The 23,455-nt window shown below is 42.2% G+C and overlaps 1 protein-coding gene across 2 annotated transcripts in view; it reads right to left on the reverse strand.

Moving 5' to 3' along the window:
• The window catches only part of LOC118121252 (discs large homolog 1-like protein), a 99,860-nt gene extending 81,237 nt beyond the window's left edge, over positions 1 to 18,623 (reverse strand). For both annotated transcript variants that reach the window (XM_047342965.1, XM_047342964.1), the window contains exons 1-4: positions 18,479 to 18,623; positions 16,644 to 16,814; positions 14,367 to 15,213; positions 14,132 to 14,225 (exon numbers count right to left, since the gene is read on the reverse strand). In XM_047342965.1, the coding sequence (XP_047198921.1) occupies positions 14,132 to 14,225; positions 14,367 to 15,213; positions 16,644 to 16,814; positions 18,479 to 18,497 (1,131 nt within the window). In that variant the 5' untranslated portion in view covers positions 18,498 to 18,623. The remainder of the gene's footprint in view (positions 1 to 14,131; positions 14,226 to 14,366; positions 15,214 to 16,643; positions 16,815 to 18,478) is intronic.
• Between the last annotated feature and the right edge of the window lie 4,832 nt (positions 18,624 to 23,455).

The raw sequence follows: 23,455 nt of genomic DNA on the forward strand, positions 1-23,455 counted from the left end.
CATCCACTTTGCTTGCATGAATTTGATTGGCCTCTCCTGGTGATGTCATCTTATTTTGCAGCACTACTTGAGCCAGCTTTAATTTTCTTTGGCATATTTTTGGAGCCCTCTGTTTTGCCCCCCCCTATCTGCATCTGCAGAGTGACCTAATTAAAATGAATGAGGTTTGTGTTTTTTCCAGCCAATCTAAGCACAGCCTCAGGTGTAGGTTACTGGCAGGACACTGTCTATGTATCCAGTAAATATTTGTGTAATGTGGCAAATTTCATTATGTGCACGAGACCTTCTGCTTAAAAGAGCCCATTAAGATGTCCAATGTTAATCAAGGTGTCTAAACTGAATGGTATAAAAAACACTGATAAAGCACACACCACTGGTTGCTGTAGTTTGGTGGTGAAGGTGAATATATTTTAGGCAGTGTTATAATAGCTTCTACCAAGGTCAGGTCACAGCGGCAGCAGACGAAGCAAAGTGTTCCAGACGTCCCCCCAGTGGATTCTGGGTCAACCCCCAGGGTCTCGTCTCGAGTTGAACATACCCAGAAAACTCCCAGTGGGAGGCGCCCAGGAGTCATCGTGACAAGACGTCCCAGCAACCTCAACAGGCTCCTTTCCACAGGAAGGATGCTCAACTCTGAGCTCTCTGCGGATGTCTGAACTCCTCACAAACCTATTTTGGGCGCTCGTATCGGCAAACTGATTTGTTATGTCACGACCCAAAGTTCACGACCACAAGTGAGGGTCAAAGCATTGAACGACTGGTAAATCAAAAGCTTTAACACACTGCTCAGCTCCCTCTTCACCACAAACAATGAGACTATAAAAGTTTTTATATTAACCACATTACTTTACATGAGATTTGTTTGTCAAATAAATCCTATAAGTCAGTAAATTTGGCACCAACTTGGTCACAGTTTATCATTTATTAGGTTCTTAATTAAATATCTGGCCAAACATTTAAAACTCTATAATAGGCAAATGTAAAACACACTGTGACAGGTAATAATAACTGCAGTATTTGTTTGGGAAAAATTACACCTAACTTCTCATAAAATCAATTGTTTGATATGAAATGTCACAAAAAAATCCCAAAAATTCAAGGTTAAGTGTCTAAATTCATAACAGCAGCACACAACTAAAGCTCAAGTACTTATGCAAATAGAGCTTAACCTTAACCAACCTAGAGAAGAGGAAGAAGCTAATGCTAACAGTGCAGTGGGAAGAGGAGGGTGCCCCTCTTTCTTCACCCCCCCCCATAGCACCTCCACTTGAAACATGTTCCCACGGCTATTGATAAGTTCAATGGACTCCAACGGCTTTAGAGGAGATAAAGGGCAGAGCAGGTGAAACAAGTCACAGCACCCTCTCCAACCAGGGCTCCTGACGGTGACAGCTGCACCATCTGGACCATGACACACACAGCACTCTCTCTCTGCGGTAGTCTGAGTCTTCTCACCTCGACTGGAAAATAAACAACTCAGCATGAGAGGGACGACGGAGAGAGCGAAACAATATGTGAGACAGAAGCAAGCCATGGTCCACCGATGGGGAAAAGGAGAAAGGCTGATACTAAATGTGTCTAAAGCAATAGGTTTACTGATTAAGTCATAAATCCACAACCGAAGACTCTGCCTCAAGATACATGTGAAGCTGGTGATGAGAAATTATTTATAGAAGGTCTAAGAGAAGGCAGAGATATGAGCCTGGAGGAGTTCGGTCCTGAAGTTGATGCAGGTGGACAAGTCAGATAAATAATGTAAACACACGAAAGGTTATTCTGAGCACAGCAGGGACTCACTTCTTATATAAAAAAAAAAAACCACACAAATTAACACATGCAAAGTTGAATAATTGATAGATTGACCATATTGAAAAACTTTGAATCTTTCGGAGTAATTAATAGTGTTTGTTTTCATACAGGAGAAAAAAGATGGAGGGAACAATGTGTTGTTTTTATCCATCTCAATCCCTCAGGATGTTTAGTAATATTTCTTGGTGTGCTGATCCATTTCACTGATGATGACTGGCTTGCAATCGAAACTCCTCTGAGTCCTCTTCAAACTTAAAGAGTAGTACCATGTATATTATAATAAAAAACTATATTTATATAGCATCATTCAAAACACAGTTATACAAGGTGCTTTCCAAATTAAAACTTAAAAATTGAAGGCAAACAATAGGGAAACTATCAGCATTAGAGCCCAAATACAGTAAAAACCCAACGTAAAACATTATAAAATGATAAAAGAGTTGGTTAAACCAGAATTAGATTAAAAGTAAATTAAGACCCCCAGTCAAAAAGGGAGATCTAAAAGAGGATGACGGTTGTGCCAGACTGATCCTCCTCAGGGAGGTTGTTCCAGAGACTGGGGGCTCTAACAAAAAAAGCCCGGCCATCTTTGGTCCTCAGCTGGGACTGTGGAACGGCCTTGGATCTGGACCTCAGGTTATGACCGAGCACGTGACCAAAGATCTGAAATGTACTCAGGTGCATATCAAGAATGGTCCTTAAAATAAAAAATCAGGACAGGACAGGATAAGACGTTACTTCTATGGAAGTGAGCTTTGGGTCAGGTGCCATTCTTCAAATAGTCCTGGCTCGTGTGAGGTTAGCTGTCCTGAGACCAGCGATACAGCGTGTCCCCTTGTGTTTGGCAAGGAACAGATGGAGATCCTGCTGATGTGTGTGCTTGCACTTCTACACACACACACACCCACACCCACGCACACAGTCGCAGGCGTTCTGGCTCATAAAACATAATGTGCAAAGATAGCATCCACTGCCACGTTTGTCAACAACACACCCATTTACCAAAATATAGTAAAATAGAAACAATGAAGGGAAATAAGAGATACAATTAGAAAGACAGATGCGAAGGAAGAGAAAGAAAGGAATGAAGGAGGAATAAATGTGGAGCGAGAGAGAGGATGCAACCTCATGAGCCTAGCAGGCATGCACTACATGTTAACATTAGTAGGTCAGCCAGCACAGAAATAACTACGCTGTGTGTGTGTGTGTGATAACCTCACACACTCCCCTCCCAGCCAATCACGGCGGATTCTCCTCTCTACACACCAGCCAATCAGAAAATACTCCATACATCAACATTTCAAACGTGGTCACGTGATCAGCGTTTAACCAGCTGCGTGTTCAGCTTCCACACGAGTGAATCTCCCTCTGAACAGATCTCGTACTCGCTGCAGAACGCTGCACAAGGATGAAACCTCACAACTGCAGGCAACAGCAGAAATGTTATTTACTATATTTAACTATTATTAAAATATTGTTTTAATAATTAAGTGCAAGAAACATTTCATGATAAACGACAACTGGAAGTAACAAGTCTCTGCAGAATCATCATTTGAGCAGCCAACATGTTGGTGTGTTTCTCATACAGACAGTGCCCCTATGTGGTAAAACGCAGACACAGCACCATCTGAACAGTTTTCTCCAGCTAATGATCTCATCTCGAACATGTTTTATAAATGATAAACTCATGTTTTATTTGTTTTAATCTTTTTTGTTGACACAGAGGAAAGTATAAGGTCTTTAAACAGAACTTAACTAAAGTAACAGACAGAAAACTATCAGCTCATATCATGGAATCACTCCAACACATATTCTCTGGATCTGGATATAGACACAGGATTTAAATAGGCTTTAAATATATACATTTTAATGATTTTATTTATGTTTGTTAAAAACATGTATTTCTTGATTAATTATTGAAAAACTGAATGGCACTAAGTAGAGCACATACAGTGGAGGTCCCCTAAATTCAATCAAGCTGCACCAAATGTCACACACTCATACATATCAGTTCCTTGCAGGATTTGTGAAATATTTGTGAAAATGCCAGAAAACGTTCAAAACTTTATAGAAAATGATAAAGTGATCTGCGCCAATATGAAATGGGTTCTTCTCGGAGCCAAATCGTATCCTTCCACTAGGTTTTGTGGTAATCGATCCAGTAGTTTTTGCATAATCTTGCTTACAATCAAAACAAAAAACAATTGAAAACATAAACCCCCTGGAGGAGGTAAATATGCAAATTTATACCATGTATATCATGGTAATAATCCAACATATTCCGTGGATCTGAATATAAAAGCTTTAAAGATATAAATAACATACTTGGACTATAAACGTTAATTATTAATCACTGACCTCATATATTTAGTTGAGGATTTATTGCCTAACTGTCGGCAACCACTTGAAAGCACTTTAAGGAAACTGCTCTGCCACCGCCAGTCACAACAAATCATCCCTTATACCACAACTGTTGCATGTAGAACACTGGTGGGAGCTCGACAGACCAGTACAGAGGGCCGGAGGGATATATTTTCAATCTCTTTGATTCTCAATCAACAAATGGACCCGAGCTTCACTCTGAACTTTGCTGACACAGTGAAGGGTCAGGGGGTCACGAAGCTCAAATAACTCTCTAAGCTGTTTTATTTCCCCCGATTGGAAAATCAATGATAGGACTAAACTGAACTGAAATAAACTCAGACGATTGCCTCATTTGAGTGTGTGTGTGTATGTGTGTGTGTGTGTAGGTTGGCATCTGAGTGTGTGTGTGTGTGTGTCTGTGTGTGTGTGTGTGTGTGTGTGTGTGTGTGTGTGTGTGTGTGTGTGTGTGTGTGTGTGTGTGTGTGTGTGTGTGTGTGTGTGTGTGTGTAGCTCCAAAGAGATTAGTATTCTGCTTAATGAGATTAGCTCTCTGGCTGAACTCAGGCATGACATGGGCTGAACAATGAACATGTTAATAGTAGCCTGCTTGCCGGAGTAGCCTGAGCGTCGTAGCAGACTATTGGAAAAACAAATGTTGGTAAAGAGAATACATGTGCTAATAATAACTGTGATGTTCTCAGACACAACCTTCACTGACAAACTGTTGTTCTTCTTCATAAAGCTCTTGGCTCCAGCGGAGTGTTGGCTCCCCGCTTACATCCTTTATACAGCTCTGTGATTTACTTTACCACTGTTCAGTCTTTGAATCTACAAAGCTGAACTGTGTGACCTGCCAGGTCGGGCTGATCGAAGCTTAAGTCTGGAGCCTTGGTAGCTAAATGTGAGCTGGCTCGGACCCATGTGGGGTATTGCTTCCTGATTTGGAAAGATTTGGGGCGTGGAGACAGTTCCAGTAATCAGCATTAAACTATGTCTGGTTCTGTTTCAATTAGTCATGGTTTTATTCCCTTTCCACATTGATACTGGACAGTAGCACACATCTGTAGTGTGATATTAGATTGTGATCATTTCCAAAGTGACTAGAATGCATAGCTCCGCCCAGTCCCATCAAATCCAATCAAGCTCCAGCAAATCTCACACACTCATCGATATCAGTTCCATGAATGTGTCTGATTTTGTATAAAGACACATGAACAAATTTTGACATACGCCCTCTCGCAATGTGAAAGAAAGTGATAATCCCCCCCGTGAGCAGGCAGCTATCATTAAGGTCAAAACCTCTGGCCCTGGACTACCTCGTCTAATTACTCAGCTCCTCTTAAGCCGCAGCCAGGATCTGTGATTCCTCTGACAGGCTTCTGTGGAACTATGTAAGGACCAGGGACTGTGGGTTTCTGAGGTGCCGCAGAAGGAAGTGACCAACCACCAAAACAAGGCCAAGCGTATAAAGTTTTTACACATCGGTAATGAACTGTTGGCCGTTTGTTACTGAAGTCGATTTGACCTCAGGTGACCTTGATACTTGCTTCTATGGGGATGTCACGAGAACTGATTCCAAAATTATAAAAACATTGCAATACTCTTTTTCTTACAATACAGCAGGTACTGAACAATACCAACACCAGGATGGTTAACGCCGCTGCTTCTGCATCAGGGCAGGCGCACATTGCTTGTCCGGTGTCCTTGTGGACAGGGTTCTTGGGACCTGTGCAGTTTGGTTCACTCTGGAGTTTGTTAACACGTATTTAAACTGAGCGACAGAGACGAGCAGACACACACACTGCACACGCTCCTGCGGACGGGAGAGAGGAACATGGATGTGAGTTCAGTGGGTTATTGTGGAGATCAGTTCTGCGTGGGGGGGATTGGAGAGGAGCAGAGGAGGAAAATCCATTGTAAAGTAAAATAAATGGGATTTATTGTTATATATTTTGGCCGTGGTATCAAATTGGGTATTGAGAATCGTGGAAATTTCATGGAATCAGTATCGACTACTACATTATTGCTATCGTGACTTCCCTACTTGCTGCACTAACTACAAGACTCCACAGCAAAAAAACACGAGGTGGGTGGGATACTCTGTAATTAAAAAAAGAGGAGGTACGTTACATTGACTGAGGATGCAGAGCTGTGCTGGTCCATCTTGTGGTAGCCCTTGTGCTGGCCCAGTAGGTGTCAGCCCAGTACATGCAGGGCCACCCGTACACCTACTGACTTCTCTAAAGAGCTGAAAGGATGTTGAACCTTTCACTGAGAGCCCCCCGGAGTGAGCCAACCTGTTGCGGACGTTTCTACATGCAAAGGGCTCGACAGTCCTCGAAGTTCTGTCCCTCTTCCTCCCTCTCATGCCTTCTCTCTTGATTAATTTGTTAGCTGTGACCCCTCCTCACAGTTACATCACAATGCCAGATGGACAGTTCCACAGATGGATGGATCAGTGGAATGATGCAGCGTGGAGTTTCCTGGCAAAATGAAATATCCCATCAAAGCCAGGAAGGCCAAGAACTCGCAGACTTGCTCTGTCTCTGTCCCCTCTGCCGCGGAGTGTGTGTCTCCCTCATTATTTCCTCTCTTTACTCCTCTTTGTCCACACTAAAATAGCCCCACCTCTGTAAAGTCTATTAGCAGCCTAAGGTAAGCCTCTTAGGAGAGACTCCTGCTCTCTTGGAGCACGGGAAGCCAGCGACACTCGGTAAGACCGAATCACAATCTCACACCGCAGGTAGGATTTAAGACTGGATATATCCGAAAAGAAAAGAGGATTGGGCCAGATAGAGAGGCGAGTTCTGATAGAGAGTAAAATCCACAAACTGTATGTTTGACAACAAGCTCCACAAGATACTATTGGGTGGTGCAAAGTCGTTAAACATTACTTGAACGATTTAATTAGAGAGATATGTCCTGTTACATGAGATGCACACAGATCCTGCATTCGTGTGACATGATTAGAAACTTCATTTAGTCCTGACCAAGTTTGTACCAAGTTTGACTCCTGACGAAGATCAAAACTTATTAGATTCCTAATATTGTAGTTCTCGACAAACTTATATTTTGACATTTGTGTTATGATTAAATGTGTCTGAATGTTGCAATGTGTGGCCTGGTCTGCACTTCCTGCTTGAAAGGATCAGGAAGCACAGGATCAACTAGAAGGACGACTGGAGAGAGCCTATCTCTGCCATAGCTAATGTCCTGTCTCACAATGTCAGAGCAATGTTTCCCATGAATTAAATACACTGTGGCAGGCCGTCACAATCCAATTTGTAACTCCACAGTTTCATTATAAACAAAAAATGTTTTAGACTCTCTAAATCTGTGTTTTGCTCTTGCCAGACCGAGACTTTCACCCTTTAGTCTTTGTACCTTTCACTCAGAATGTGTTGTGCATTAGAGCGACATTCATGTGCAGGTCCATCCCCCCCGCCTACCGCCATAGACTAAATGAATTATGAGGGACCTGCCGCACAAAACTTGAAACTGTGGATTTGCCCATTTAATCAGATCCACACCAACATTTCATGGGTTCTTTCCTGACCAACCTCGCAGAAGGTGGTATGCAGTTCTCTCTCAACACCTCGTCCATCCATCCACCTGCTCATCCCGTGCAAGTCCACCCCAGCTCACTGTGTTCACGCTGCTTTGAAATGGTCCATGCATTTCTGAGCATTCACAAATATATATCCACAATGCACGTGTTCATCTTTGCCGGCCTACTTTTAAACCAGTACTCTCTCCTGCCTTGAGACCAGTCAGTCAACCAGTGCATCGGTCCGGTACCTACGCAGCCAACCAGTCAGTCACACAGCTCGTCTTTTGAAGTGTGTGTCCTCTCAACCCACTTTTCCTGTCTCTCTGGGTGTCACGTGCTGTTCGACCGAAAGCTGAGCAACAGATTGGCATTCCCATTAGATTTGCTTGATTAGAGCACAGCCTGTTCCTCCAAGATAATGCCTCATATTCCGCTAAATCACATATTACAGTAAGTTATTTGCAAAATCAGAATCCTTTTTTGATATCTAAAACTGATGCACTTCATCATTAACTTGGCAAGTCGCTTTCTGTGATACAATTCATTTAAATGTGTCAGGGATATCCCAAAGGACTGCAGGTCTTTAAAAAACCATGCTGTCTTAATCATATTAGAAAAGATCGTGCTCGTCTCATTCAAAGTCCAGCATGCCATTCACACCAGATTTCAACATAAAAATTAGAAGGAGGATTATAATAACCAAATAAATGTCACTAGGACGAACACTCCACTCTACAAGCATGATAGTTTTGTTAAAAAATATTTCCCTCTGCTCTGGTCTATATACTCTCTTCCTGCGTCTCACCTTGGTAGTGAGGATACAGATGCAGTCCATCCTCACCAGTCCGACCGGCAAACTTTCACCCAAACATCATCCAGCTGCAACTTTCCTCTATCGCCACTCAGTCGCTTGTTGCTGTTGGCAACATCCCCCTGTCGGCTGTGTATATTTGTCTCCTCCTTCCTCTCATCGCTCAGCTTCTCCCTCCTCCCTTCCTCGCGTCCTCTCCACCTGTCCTCTCACCGGAGCAGCCGGAGAGGACTTCTCCATTAAATCACAGGCCGACTCGGAAACATGGCAGCTGGCCCGCTGCACCTCCACCCACCCTCTTGTTATCCAGATGCTGTCTTCGTTCTATGGCAGCTGGACGCCACATTTTGACCTCAAAGAGTGCATGGCTCGGAATATGTAACCTCGCAGAACACAGTCGGCACAAAAAAAACAAAACGGACAGGCAGACATGAAGAGGCAGGCGCAGAAACTCTATACACATGGATGCACAGGAAAACACTCACACAGACAGATGTGTATGCACAGATATAAGCACACACAAGTACATACTACACACACTCCACTCTGCTGTTTTATCAGGTCAGTCCGTTTTTGGCAGGAGTGGGGGTTAGACTGAGTGAACAGTAACTACGATATAGCGATGGATGCTCTACTTTCAAATTGGACTGTGGGTATTGGGGAAGTTAGAGCTCCATATGCCCCCTGAAGCTCCACGGAGATGGGATTACGCTCGCTCAGGATACTGGGCCTTTTTCTCTTTTTTTTTTAAGATGCAAACCATCAGTACAGTTACTGTTGCATTTGAAACATTGCACAAAAAAAATGCACTCTAAAATTAGAGATAGATTGATGTAGAAAGTTTGGTGGAATAGCAAATCCACGTCTCACGAACAGATCTCCTGAAAAAGACACACACACACACACACACACACACACACACACACACACACACACACACACACACACACACACACACACACACACACACACACACACACACAAGCACAAGCCTGCAGTTTCCAGCTTTCATGTTTTAAAGCACATATTGTGATATATACCATGGAGCTAACTTCCTATAATTTACTACCTTCTTTCCTGTATTGTACTGACACATGGCTGTGGAGTAAATAGCAGTGGAATTATTACAGTATTATATGTTAAACACCGAATATTTTAGGAGTTTTGTCCAAAATCTGTGTTGTTGATGCTTGTAAATTCAATGTAATTAAAAATGGTGAGAATGAGGCGGTTTTGGGGAAATGTTATTTACTTGTCATGTGTTTTTTTTAAAACTAGATTTTCCCTGATGGTGGATTATAAAAGTGAACACAAGATGCATTCAAGATTGACTTTGTCTGACTGCAGCAAACTTAATACATCAACATGAACTGCCGGCAGCGGAAGGGGTAGATATTAAAAAGGCAGCCATCACATAGATTTTTAGTAATCATGTTCCAGTTTGTATCTTATAATTTATGTTTTAATAAATAAAAACTCAGATAAAAATGTACCTTTTATATATTTACAACAACAGAGTCCTTAACTAAACTTTTTTAAACCTGAAAATGTAAACAACATAGTAGAGTGGCCAGTGGCACTGGATAAAGCCGCTGAAATCCTTTTTTCTTTTTTTTCAACATCAGAGTTGATGATGGTTATTAGACATCATTTTCTTAAGGAAGGTGTAGTCAGAAGAGATGGTTTTTTTAGCCCTGTGCCGGAAGATGTGTAGACACTTCATGCTGTCCTGATGTCAGTGGGGAGCTCGTTCCACTATTTGGGAGCCAGGACTGGGGTGTAAGGTTCAACCAAGTCCTGGATGTAGCCTGGGCCCGATCCGTTCGCAGCACGGTACGCAAGTAGTGTCTTTAAGCGGTTGGGCAGCCACTGGTAACTGGTGACCTGTGCCACCTTCTGGGGCTTGACTTAAATACAAACTGAACTGATGACAAACTAGAGACAGGCGGCACAGGACAAACAAGTGAAACACATCAGGGCAGGAAGTAAAAAGAACAGAAACACGAGGGAGATCAGAATTTCACAAAGTAAAACAGGAAACACAGAACGGAACACAAATCTAGACACAGGATGAACACAAATCTGAAAACAAGAAAACACAGTTAAAAATAAAATAACCAAATAGTCCATAATCAGAACAATCCAACAAAAACTCTTTATCCAAGAGTGAAAGTCCAGAGTCCTAACAGACGTGTTCTCCTGATGTCGTGCACGTATCTACATGATCGGGTTGTTGCAGCAATGTTGGCGGTGAGGGAGAGTCGGGATGTGAGTGCTGAAAGTGTATGATGGTAAGAAGAGGCCATGGTAAAAGGGATGTGATGATGTCACCAGGTCATTGCGTGATGTCACCACTGTGTAAGGCTCCGACAGACACGCATTAGAAAAACCAAAAATCTGGAAAAATCAAAAGGAGTCTTCTGTGAACAGATGTAAAGAACCTGGATGTGGAACTTTTTGGTTGTGTCAAGTGATCTCTAATAAGGGACGCAAATAGGTTTTCAAATTCTGTTTGAGGTGTTTTGATGTAATACAGAAGTATTTTTGCAGAACCCCACTTCTCACACAGGTCCTCAAAAATGTCCACGTAAAGATTTTCATGAATTGCCCTCATATCAATATTGGCGTCTTTGACCTCAGCCCATGTTTTTTCAAAGAGACGGTTAATGATGGGTTCCGTGTTTTCGGTCATGGAGCCCTTTCCTTTCTTGTATATCTTCCTGATGACCTTCTCCACTAGTGTTATAAGAGATGCTTTTCTTTTATTCTCTACATCCTTGGCGTACTTGGAATACCCCACATCCACTTCATCATCTGCACCCTGCACAGGTGTCTCCTCGACTACAGTGGCAACTGGGAGCTGTGGTTTTTCCCCGAGCAGTAAGCCCATCAGAGCCTGTCTCACCTTGACACCTTGTATCCTAGCCTGATTGTCAAGCCACCACCTCATCAGTCCGAGGCAACACTGCATTTTCTTGCATGTGTAAACATACTTCTCCACATTTGAGTCACTAATGCTGTTTTGGTAGAGGATATGACATAGATGCAGTTGGAAACCCAGATGTTTACCACAAACATTGTGCTTCAGATTCCAAAACACCTTAGCGTCATCTAAAGGTGCTTGTCCTTCACCAGTCAAAAAGAGAAGCAGGTGGTTAACGCTGGCGTTGAGAGACAGTGTTGACTCGTGTCCTGCGACTTCCGAGTCAGTCATGAATTTGGTCTTTAGCTCTGCCACAATGTGAAATATTAATGCTCTGATAAACTGCTTAGCGAGAATAACCTGTATCTTGAAGACGGCTGTTTCCAAACTCGCGTTGCTCTCGTGCAAACAACGAAACCTTTCAGCAAACATCTTAGCAATTTCAAAAGCAGATTTTTTTATCTCCTGAGAAGATTCACTTTTCAGCAAAAATTTCTCTGAGTCTGACAAATTGTTCAGAAGTGGGGCTGTGTTGTTATCATCCTCCTTGCTAACTACTTCAGAAATTAATGAAGCAAATTTCTGCTCCAATGACAACACCTCTTCAGCGGTTTCTGGTTCCACAGGTATGAAGATCTGGGTGCCGCTGGTATGTCCGTCGGTAGCCTCGCTTTGCCTCTGACATGACGGTGGATGTGTTTTCATGCTGCAATTGAATGTAGATAATGTTTTGCAGGTATGGTCAACCATTGTTTTGAGTCTGCAGGGGGGGGTGACATATACAGCAGGCTGTCCACACCTCACGTCAATGAAAAGGGGACATTTGACAGTCATCACCATCTCTTTAACGATCAAGTCCCTCAACAGGAACAAACTGTTGCACTGGAGTAGCTTCTCTTTACTGATGAACTTTGCAAAACTGTTGGTGACTAGACTGCCCACAGTGGACAGAATATGCTCCTCTGTCATGACCACATTTTCGGAATTAGGATCCATGGACACAGCATGTGGAATGCATGTTATGATCTCCAGTAGCAGCTCCGCTATCAGAGTTTTTGTGGCATCATCCGGAACACCAATTCTTATTAGCAGCCACTGCTCCACTGTAATCCTTTGAATAAAGGACACGATCAGAGAACCAACAGAATCTAACTGGTCCATTGTAATAGTAGTTGTAGTCGTTGGTAGTTGACGAAACTCATTGACTTGTTGTTTTCTGTAGCTCTGTTGATTTAACACAAATGCAATGGGTGTTGTAATGTGTGGGTATGTAAAGGATACGTTCTGAAAATATGAAAGGCACATTGTAGGGAAAGGCCACTGATCAAAGATCAAAGGAACCTAGGCAGATAGAAAAGGAATCTATGGGAAGAGGAGGAAAAGGAAGTGCTCAACTAATTTAATTGCATTTATCACATAGGGTAAAAAAATATACAGGAGATGGCGTTAATGCACCTTGACGTTGGTTGCCACCCGCCAATAAACCAAGCAAAGAAGAAGACAAGATGTCACCAAGCAAAGAAGAAGTCTTCTTTTCTGCCTGGTGACATCTTGTCTCCTTTGCTTGGTTTATTATTGACTGTCTGTCACTGACAGTGACTGACGAGCTACATCCACACATACATAAGTGAATCAGGGCTACTATAGCAATATAGTGCAAATTACAGCGATAGTCAACTGGATTATTAAAGCAAACAACTTTCAGTCTACAGTGACTCTGTACTTGCACAATTCAAACACAACTTTCACTAAGAGAAATACAAAGAGACCATACAAACCATTTATGATATGGCCAAACATTATATCAAGATTAAAAAAATGTGATGCCAGTCGATATCAAAGACGGATCCAGTTTCATGAGCTCTTACTGCCGACTCTACAGAACAATAAAATGTTACTGGACTGAATTGATTCCCTTTTTCACATTATGTAATCCAATGTAAGCCAGTGTTTCATAAATTATCTGTCCATCTAATTGTGCTCTCAGCAGCCACCTTAACGATAAACTGGTTCAAATGGAGACAGGTTGTTAAATAAACTCATTTCCCAGACAACAAACTGTTATTTCCATCTAAGAGCAGCGATACAGTGAGGTCTCAATGGGAAAGGGTTGGATATGTTACGTGTGAGGCAACAAGCTCAGGGTGATTCTGGTTAACAAACTACCTGTCATTTAAAAGCAGAATTTTCCACCTATGAATATGTATTAAACATGACAACGATTCTTCTGTATTGGTGTGTTGTGCTTTCAATGTCTGTGGTGCAAGACAGTGAAAGAAAAACTTCTGGAGCTTAAACAAAATGACATTATCCTAGTCAGCATGGTTAGGAAGATAGAAAAGATGTATCCAGCCCTATAGCTCATTCAAACACAGTCATGACAGCATGTATATATCACATTGTCATGCGGATACTGCAGCACCACAGGGTTTCAACATTAATCTATATACTACCTGACAGTTGCCAGTATAATAAATCGGAACATGAAAAATCTGATGAAGTTGTCAAGTGCATGAAAATGACCAAGAAATCCTCAACAAACAAACTCTCCTCGGCTCAAAAATCAGCAATCAGGACAGAAAAGGCTTTTTGTTGTGTGTACAACTGAAGCAATCTGTACTTCACTCTGCCATTGACTGCAGGAACATTTCATGTACAACCAGAGATTTCCTACCTTGATGGGGGTCAGAGGGCTTGTCAGTGGGCTTGGCCTGGGGCCGGCTGGACCATGACTGGGGCTTGGGGGGGTGATTTTTACCGACCCGGGGCTGGTGGCACAAGGAACAGAGAGCAGAGAGGGTCTGAAGGTAAATCGGGAAACTTTCCACAACAGATGTGTTAAACTGGACCAAACTTTTCCTAAACAACTGAAATGTATGTTCATGTTGCAAAAGGTTACACCAACATACCTCAGATGAGGTCCTTTAGTCAAAGGCCCGGGAGGAGCTGTGGGGCTGACGTTGCTGAAGGTAAATTTCCCCCGGTTGGGGCTGGTTGGACTCGTGGTGGGAGTGACTTTGCCGAATCCCGGGTCCTTGCTGGTCGTGAGAGCTGTAGAGACGACTGCAGTGTCTGTGACTCTGTTCAGACCTGGGCTGGTGCTGGGAGTGGTGCCAGTGGGGGTGAGTTTGTCCGGAGTGGTTGGAGACACAAGGCCCTGGATGGTGCTGGAGATGAGGGCTGAGACCGTCACCAGCTTGAGGTCAGGAGAGGCAGGAAGGTTTTGCGGATTTGCAGAGATGGTGGAGTTTTCTGAAGAGGCACCAGAGTTAGTGGGAGTGAGAAGTCGCTTTGTTCCATTCAGTGATACTGCAGGAGGTGTTTTTATGGAGCCAGTGGGGGTTTCTACTCCGTTCACTCCAGCAGCAGAGGGAGAAGAGGGTTTAGAAGTCTCTGCTGCCGAGGATATAGACGCTCCAGACTGGAGAGGAGGAAGAGGAGCACGGTATTTGATTGTGGATGGCTGTGACTGAGGTGTACCGGGGGATGTTGGGGAATGTCTCGGTGTTCCAGGGACTGGAGGGGCAGGTTGATGCTTGATTGACCTAGGTTTGGGGGTTAAGGGTGATGGCTGGGTTGGTCCACTAGAAGCCGGGGGGCTCAGGGGAGCAGGGGAGACCTGTGGCTGATCAGGGAGTTGTGCTGTCAGGTTAGAGGAGGCAGGGAGGCCTGGACCATCCGGGCCTGGACCATCCGTCTGCTCCACAGAACACTGGCTGTCTACAAGGATGGTCAACTCATAGTACTCCTGGATATCTGGAAGTAGAGAAAAAGACATAAGAACCACAAGGAGTGAATAATGGGTTCAGTAGATTCATAAATAACTGTGTAATAGACAGATATATACAACAAATCAACAATCAGATTTCAAACCTTTTCTGAGGTGACAGAAAAACCATGTCAAACACAGCTGATACACTAGTGGCCTCTAGTGGCAGCGCAAGGATACTTCCACAGCAGAATAGTGACCCAGGTTCCTCACTTCTAAAGAGGAACAGTTCATTCTGCTGTCGTTTACCTTTTTCATCATTAATCACCCTGCGAAACAGAGGTTCCCCATCCTCTTCCACATAAACAGAACTGACAGGCAATTCTACACTCAAGTTTGTTGGTCATTGAAGAGATAAAGAAGGAAGGAGGAAATGAACATGTGGGAAAAGGACAATGAATAATACAGTTGGGGGATGATGAGTGAAATAGAAAAAAAGTGAAGACTACACTTAACAATACAACACACAAATAGAAAAGGCATCAAAGATGGAAATTATATTTTACAAAAGCAAACACATCCATGGACGTAGAGAATATTCAAATATATCACGTGCTATAATTCCTGTGGGTTCAGTCAATTCTCTTCAACACAAACAGAGACGAAGGTCAATAATGAGAAAACATTATTACAAAATAAAGACAGAACTGCTGCAAAATATGACTTTGATACCAGGAGCCGCTCGGTTAAAGGTCAAGGTTGTGTTCAAAGCAGGAACTCAGTGTCATGTTCGGAAGAAAAACACACACACATACACGCACACACGCACACACACACACACATAAAACAGCTACAGGTGTGGGCGTGGTGCAAAGCCGGTGGGACCAGTGACTAAGAACCAGTTTGCTGTATTACACATTTCTGCAAAGACACAATAAGAAAAACTTCAACACAACCAGAACGAACTAGTTAAACACAGGTTGTAAACTGTTGGGAGGAATTTATAAAAACTACACACATAGGAGCCTGTGTGAGAGGCTGTGTTACGCCTACTGTGTGGTCTGATCTCTCTTTACTGGTGAACGGCTGCAGACACCATGGAAGCTACTGGTTCTACTTACAGCAATGCTCTTGAAATTTCCCTTTAATCTAACAAACTCAGTGATTTGTATACATTGATCGAATACAGTGGTGTTGGGTAAAAATGCACAAAAATGGAGCTTATGTGTCTTTAAAAGCCATTTCATATTAAACATAAAATAGCCAAAGCTTGATTTTAAAGATTATAATCAATTTTTAAAATAACAATTTCCATCCACAGTGTTGGGAACATTCAACATTTCACCTAAAGAATTCAATCACCTCCTGAAGATGTTAAATCCGAGTATGTGAAGATCAACAGACAACACTGCTAAAAAGAAATGGTGAATAGAGATAAACAGTGACTGGCTGAGGATATAGACAAACATATTCTTACCGAGCAGAGCGCTGAAGAGCTGACTTTGGAAGACACTGATGACTCTGTCCAGAGACTGCTGGAGCTGGTGGTCTTCCTCCCCGGGGCCCTCTTTGGTCCGATTCTGGTCCTGCTGCCTCTCCCCTAGTTTGACCCGGTACTGCTGCAGCAGCTCCAGCGCTCGCTGAGCATCTAGACACAACAGAAATACAAGTTCAATCAAAACCCATGAACAGAAAAGGAAAGGCAACATGCAGATCAGTGAGTTTGGAACCTGTAAATGCTTTAAATGTGTGATGTTGGGGATTATTAATCTGTGAGACCTCCCAGGGCCTTGAACACCACCTGTCTGTGAGTGAGTGTGGACACAGGTGTCAGAAGTCTGTCGCTGGGCTGTTCCTCTTCTCATTGTTATCCCAGAATGTGTTTCCTTTTCTCGTTCTGTCTACAGGGTTTTGCATAAATGTTGAACTGCAAATGTAATGGCCTTTAAAAATTAAAGGTACACGAGTTGCCCTATAACTCCTCTTTAAGTCACTTTAATAATAATAGTTCTTTTAGGGTAAACTCTGAGCACTGACCCAGTTCATGCCCTCCTACTGTATTTGTCTGCACTGTAACCACCATAAAAACGTTATCACCATGTACGTATTACCATGGGCATAAGGGCAGAAGGGTTTATGGTGTAAAACAAAGGTTGCAAAACGCATTCCAGGCAACATGGCACTCAACTGAACAGCTGATTAGAGCGAGGACTGACTCCTTCCATGTGTAGAAAGAGTTGTAGCCTACTGGCAGTCAAATGTGTGTGGATTTAAATAATATTTACTTATCCACTTTAACCACATTAATGATGGAGAACGTGTCTTCATATAGGAGGTGAACAATACAACTGCAGCAATATGGATTTGGATTTGACATGTGACAAATAAAAATGTCACATGGGAGTTATGTCAAGATGCTAACTCATTATTTTTGAGTTGTTGAGTCATTATTTTCTCATTGTATTGACTTAGAGGATTTTTTAAACACTTCCATACATTTCAATACAGACAAGCAGCTGCAACCAGGTAAAAGTACATCTTTAAAAAACCTTAAAAGTGCTATTTTGTTGATATTTTGAAAGCCGAATTTACCCCAAAGTCTAAATCATCAGGAAGAACCTTTAAATGTTGATCTACAAGTTCTGTATGTAGCACCTCAAGCCAATTAAACGTTAAATGTATGCTTTTGTGCAGAAGTTTGGGCTTCAATACATTTAAATGCAGACCAGCAGCTGCAAACCGGTAAAAGTAGGCAAAATAAAACCCTCAAAATAGTTATTATGTGGATAATGTGTGAGCCGAATTTACCCCCAAATAAGACAAATTAATAAAAGCTCTTATTTTATCATCTACAAGTTGTGTGTGTAGCATAAATAAACAATTACACGTTAAAATGATGGTTTTGTTCAGAAGTCTGGGCTTCGATCCATTTCAATGCAGACAAGCAGCTGCAAACCGGTAAAAGTAGATAAAACATTAACAAAAAGAGCTGTTCTGTGGATCATTTATAAGACGAATTTACCCCAAGGTCTGAAGGATTAATACAAGCTCTTACAAAGGGATCTTCAACTTGTGTATGTCGCACAAATGAACAAATTGAAAATCAAATCGCTAGTTTTGTGGTGAAGTTTGGTTTTTCGATCAGCTGGAGAGAAGCGCCTCGCGGAGCTGCAGCAAATCAGCGCGAGACGTTCGAACTGGTTTGTTCGGTGAAGTTTAAACAGTGAAACTAAATATAGACAGGTTATGAAGATGAAGATGAAGAATAAACATGATAGATATTTTAACTATTAAAGCACTTTTTTCTTTTACCTTTCTGTCGCACGGGCATCGTGACGCGCACAGACGTCCTCCTCTCTCCCGGCTCTCTGTTTGTGTGAGCGTGTGTGTGTGTTATTACAGATGTGTGTGTGTGTGTGTGTGTGTGTGTGTGTGTGTGTGTGTGTGTGTGTGTGTGTGTGTGTGTGTGTGTGTCCCGGGACAGCCTGCCTCCAAACTGGGACAACACACTGACTCCACGTCCGTCAGGAGATAAACTTGATGAAAGTCCCAGTGTTAGAGTAACACGCTCAGACAGTTTGAGATGTGTTGTAATGTCTGATCTGTGATCTGCTCCTCCTCCGGCTCTCTTCAGTGAAACTGCTTCTCCATTCCTTCATTCAGGTGACTTCACTCCGAACGCTGCCAGACCGGTTCTCTAACCTGAGAGGGAGGAATTCTCTCTCTCTCACACACACACACACACACACACACACACACACACACACACACACACACACACACACAATCACTCTGCAGTAAGGGTGGACCGAGAAGTGGAAACAGTTAAAAGGAAATAGGTACGGACAGATAGATAGATAGAGACAGACAGACAGATAGATGGATAGATGGATAGATAGATAGACAGACAGACAGACAGACAGACAGACAGACAGACAGACAGACAGATATATAGATAGATAGATAGTTTATATTCCCTGGCCCCTAAACCTAATTTTAACCTTAAAACCAATCTTAACCCTCAAACAGCCCTTTGGATTGTGAGGACTCACAATCATTGCATTGAACCGAAAATGGCCCTCGTACCTATAGAAAGACGTGCGCCTACCTGAGAGTCACACACAAACACACACTCTCCTCCAAACTCCACTACAGCAGGTCTGAGAGGCTCCTCGTCTGCAGCTGGTGCAGGTTTTGTCTTGTTGAACAGGGACAGTTCTGTGTGTTTACTGGATCCAACACAGCTGAGTATGGATTTAGATTCACAGACACGTGTACGTAACATCTCCTCCTTTTTGTTCTTGGGCGGTTAATACTGAAAGATAATACCGTGGTTGGCAAATTGTACATATTCAACCATAAACATCTGGCAACAGTATATGTACAGGCACGCATGCATACACACACAAAATAAGAAAAGTAATGTATACAAGGGATCCAATTGAGACGTCACAGGTTTAATCCCAGCAGTGGCCCGGGCGAGTTCATCCCCTGTGTGGGTTTTGTTGGTATTGTGATGGGAAACAGTGAATTGTGTTGAGTGGATTAAAGATGCACTATATCCCAGGCTTGTACCGAACCACTAAGCCCCCCCCAAGAGGAACACACAGCATTCACCACTGTTTCTATTCAAAGTGAAAAGAAAACCCAACGTCTCTCTTTGGTAAAACAAGTCGCTGCGGCACAAATCCGGTTGAATGGTAAATACTTTAGGATTTACTGCATTAAAGGTTATCGTTGTTATGATAAATACAAAATGGTTGTTTAGCAGTAACTCTGCTAGCAGATGACATTCATGTATTTTGGTGATGGCAGGCAACATTATCAGAAATGTGATACACCAAAAAAACATTAGTCCTATGCATATGTGAAGCTATAGCTATAGATACAAGCTTTATAGGAGACTGGGGACGTCAACATTATAATGATTAAATATGAAAATATTGTGTCTAGGCTGTTTGTGTGTTTCCACCGACATGTAGCCGCCACTGAACTTCTTAAATACTTTTAAAACTATACCTACACTTGTGTTTAATTCAGAAAACTTACATGGGATCATGTGAAAATGACCCATTACTTATTTACGATGGTTATTAAAAGTTTGGCTAAATGTCTAACAGTTAGAATTTGGGTTATTATGTTCTTTGACCAACGGGCCAATCTCCTGTCCCTCGCTAACATTTTCTCATATATCTTATTTTTGCCTTTTTCCCAGATTAGCTGAGAAGATGGCATCAATTTCTCCTTCATAGATTCAGCACAGAGGTAGATCCAGGTTATATTTAAAAATGCAAATACAAGTGCAAAACTAGGACCGAGCGTCACCTGGGTTTTGTCCTGGACAAGAAGGTAGGTTGTTATTTTTATACCCGGCCCCGGCTGGTAAAACTGCAAAGTCTATTTCTAAAACACAGGTTAAATACACACAATACAAGGTGCTTAACTCGTGCTTAGGCTAAGTACATCCCAGGCTTGTCCGTACAAAGGGGAACTATTATTATTATTGATCCTCTCATCCATCTTTTGGGAACGACAACAAACACCAGACACGGACACATTTATTTGAAATCTCACGATACCCTAACCCTGCAGAGACGCCAGAGACAGTCAGAGTTACCGAGTTAAAAAGGCAAAGTTACGAAAGCAATTTGCTCCCTCGCACACGTCAATCCAACATGTCAGACACAATACACTGTATGTCTCCGTCTGTGCACAGTGGATCAATTGTAGGGACACTTCATCTGCATACACACACACGCACACATGCCCACCACACACATATACACACTCACCACACACACATACACATGCAGGAAGCAGCTGAATGCAGGTCATGGACTCAGTCCCTGGTATTGTTATTGATCAGGTCACAAGGGCTTATTGATCACTTTGGTGGGCGCACAAAAACTCTCACTCTGTGTCTCTAACACCCACGCTAACACACACCCACACACACACACACACACAGACACACACACACTAATGCCAGCATAATGTATGAGTCAGCGTGGGGGCAAATGTATGCATGGTTGTGTAAGTGGGTTGGTCAGTCGGCAGACAGAAGTATCGTTTTGTTCAGACCAGTGTGTAAAAGCCGGAGTAAAGAGGAGAAGGAACAAAAGGACATCATTCTACTTTCGTCAATGTGTGTGTGTGTGTGTGTGTGTGTGTGTGTGTGTGTGTGTGTGTGTGTGTGTGTGTGTGTGTGTGTGTGTGTGTGTGTGTGTGTGTGTGTGTGTGTGTGTGTACGGTTACCCTCTATTGTTAATTGTCGGCCTGCACCACAGAAACCAGAGTTGTTGTGCAGGCGCCGCTGCTGCCAGGAGAACAGTGGGGAATGGTACAAGACAGACAAGGAGGGAAATGGAGTTAATGATACCTGTCATTGATTCAGTTAAACAGGCTCTTATTCAGTAATGCAGAGGTGTTTCATACTGCAGAGGTTAGAGGTGGGAGAGGTACTCACATCCTTTAGAACATAGCATCAAACACATCTTCAATTATAAGTCAAAGTCCTGCAAAACATAACAAAACCCTTCCCCTGCAGCATTAAAGTGCTTATGTGAATATCACAGGCTTATTAGATATTTCTGCATTAAAGTGTCACCAGACTTTTAATGTTGGAGCTACCTGATGAGAAACCTTAACTCATGTGTACACTGCTGAGTTTAATCTAACAATGCTAGATATTCTAAAAGAGTTTTGTTTGTAAAATTTGTATCTACAAAACATGGCTGTCATAGAAATGTAGTGGAGTTAAGTACTGTACTGTAGTACTTGTACTTTACTTTAGTATACTTCCATTTTACTCTCCCTCATACATACTTCCAGTGTCAAAGTCTTCCGCTTTGAATTTAATGTAATTTTGCACAATTACAGGACAAAAGTCAAAAGTAAAATTTAAAATAATTCTTTAGATTTGTATAAAAGAACTTTTTATGAAAACTTTTCTTATTACTTTGCAAATAATCCTCTCAAGCCCCCTCATATTTATCCAGTGGATAATAGTAATTGAATGAATCTCTACAGAGGTCAGAGTGTTAGTTCCATAATATATAATATTATATTATTATAATAAGTATTCAAATGGTAATACTGAAATGGTCATAACATGGAATAATAATTTAATTCCCTGTAATTAATGAGCATTATTGGAATCAAGGAATAAATAAAGTATAGAAAGTGTCAAGAAGTTCAGAAGTCAGTCTCTATGTGGATATTGTTTACTGGTTTAGGACTTTACACACAAACATGAACAACCTCCAGTTCATTTTCACAGCAAATGTCCTCGTGTGATTATCACTGATCAATAAATGATCCATGTTTTCAGTCGCATGTGCTGGCTGTAAAATCCAGTATGGTTTTTATACATAATACTCACCAGACATAGAAGCTTCTACCTTAATAAGAAACTGTGTTAGTGACGAACTCCCTCTGTGAGCCGTCCCTCTGTGATCCGCAGCTCGGATAAGTGTCAAGAATAGATGGGATGGACGGATAGAGAGGGATGAAGAAGAGTCAGGCTGTTAGACTAATGGACGGAGACAAAAGGCCAATCTGCAGAGATGAAGAGCGGTGCCGCGGAGTTTAATCCACAGAACTGAAATCTCCTCCAGATCTGCTGCACTCAACCTCTGTCCTTTCTCCTCTTTCCTTTCATTACTACATCTCTTTCTCTCTACCTCTCCTCTTTATCCATATATCGACTTATCCCATTCTCTCTTTCATTATTTTTCTTTCTTCCTTTTCTTGTTCATCCCTCTCTAATCCCTCTTTTTTAAATTACTGCTGGAACACTGTCATTTCCCTTCTGGGAAGAATAATCAATCCATCAATCAGTCTATCTATCATCCATCCCTCCATCCCTCCATCCATCTTTATTCCTTTTTACGGTTTCCACTCCTCGGTCCATCCTTACTTCCTCTTAGTCTATTTCTTATATTTTCCCTCCTCCCGTTTTTCTTGTTTTCTCTTGATTTGTATAATTTCTCGTTTCCTCCTTTGCACTTATATCATAACTTTCACTTTTCTTTCCTCGTCACCGCTTCCTTTCTTCTTTTCTCTTCCACCTTCCTCCCCTCACACGTTCCACCTCAGCCAAGGAGGTTATGTTATCGTCTGCATTGGTTTGTCTGTTAATTAGCAGGATAATGCTCCAGCTACAGGATGGATTTCCATAGAATTTGGTGGAAGGATGTGGTTCGGGTTGGGGAAGAACCCATTCAAATTTGGTGCCGATCCACACATGGATTTGTTTGATAACCTCACTGGAATAAGGAAAGAGATAAC

The sequence above is a fragment of the Hippoglossus stenolepis genome, chromosome 14, assembly GCF_022539355.2.
Source record: "Hippoglossus stenolepis isolate QCI-W04-F060 chromosome 14, HSTE1.2, whole genome shotgun sequence".
Classification (NCBI taxonomy): Eukaryota; Metazoa; Chordata; class Actinopteri; order Pleuronectiformes; family Pleuronectidae; genus Hippoglossus; species Hippoglossus stenolepis.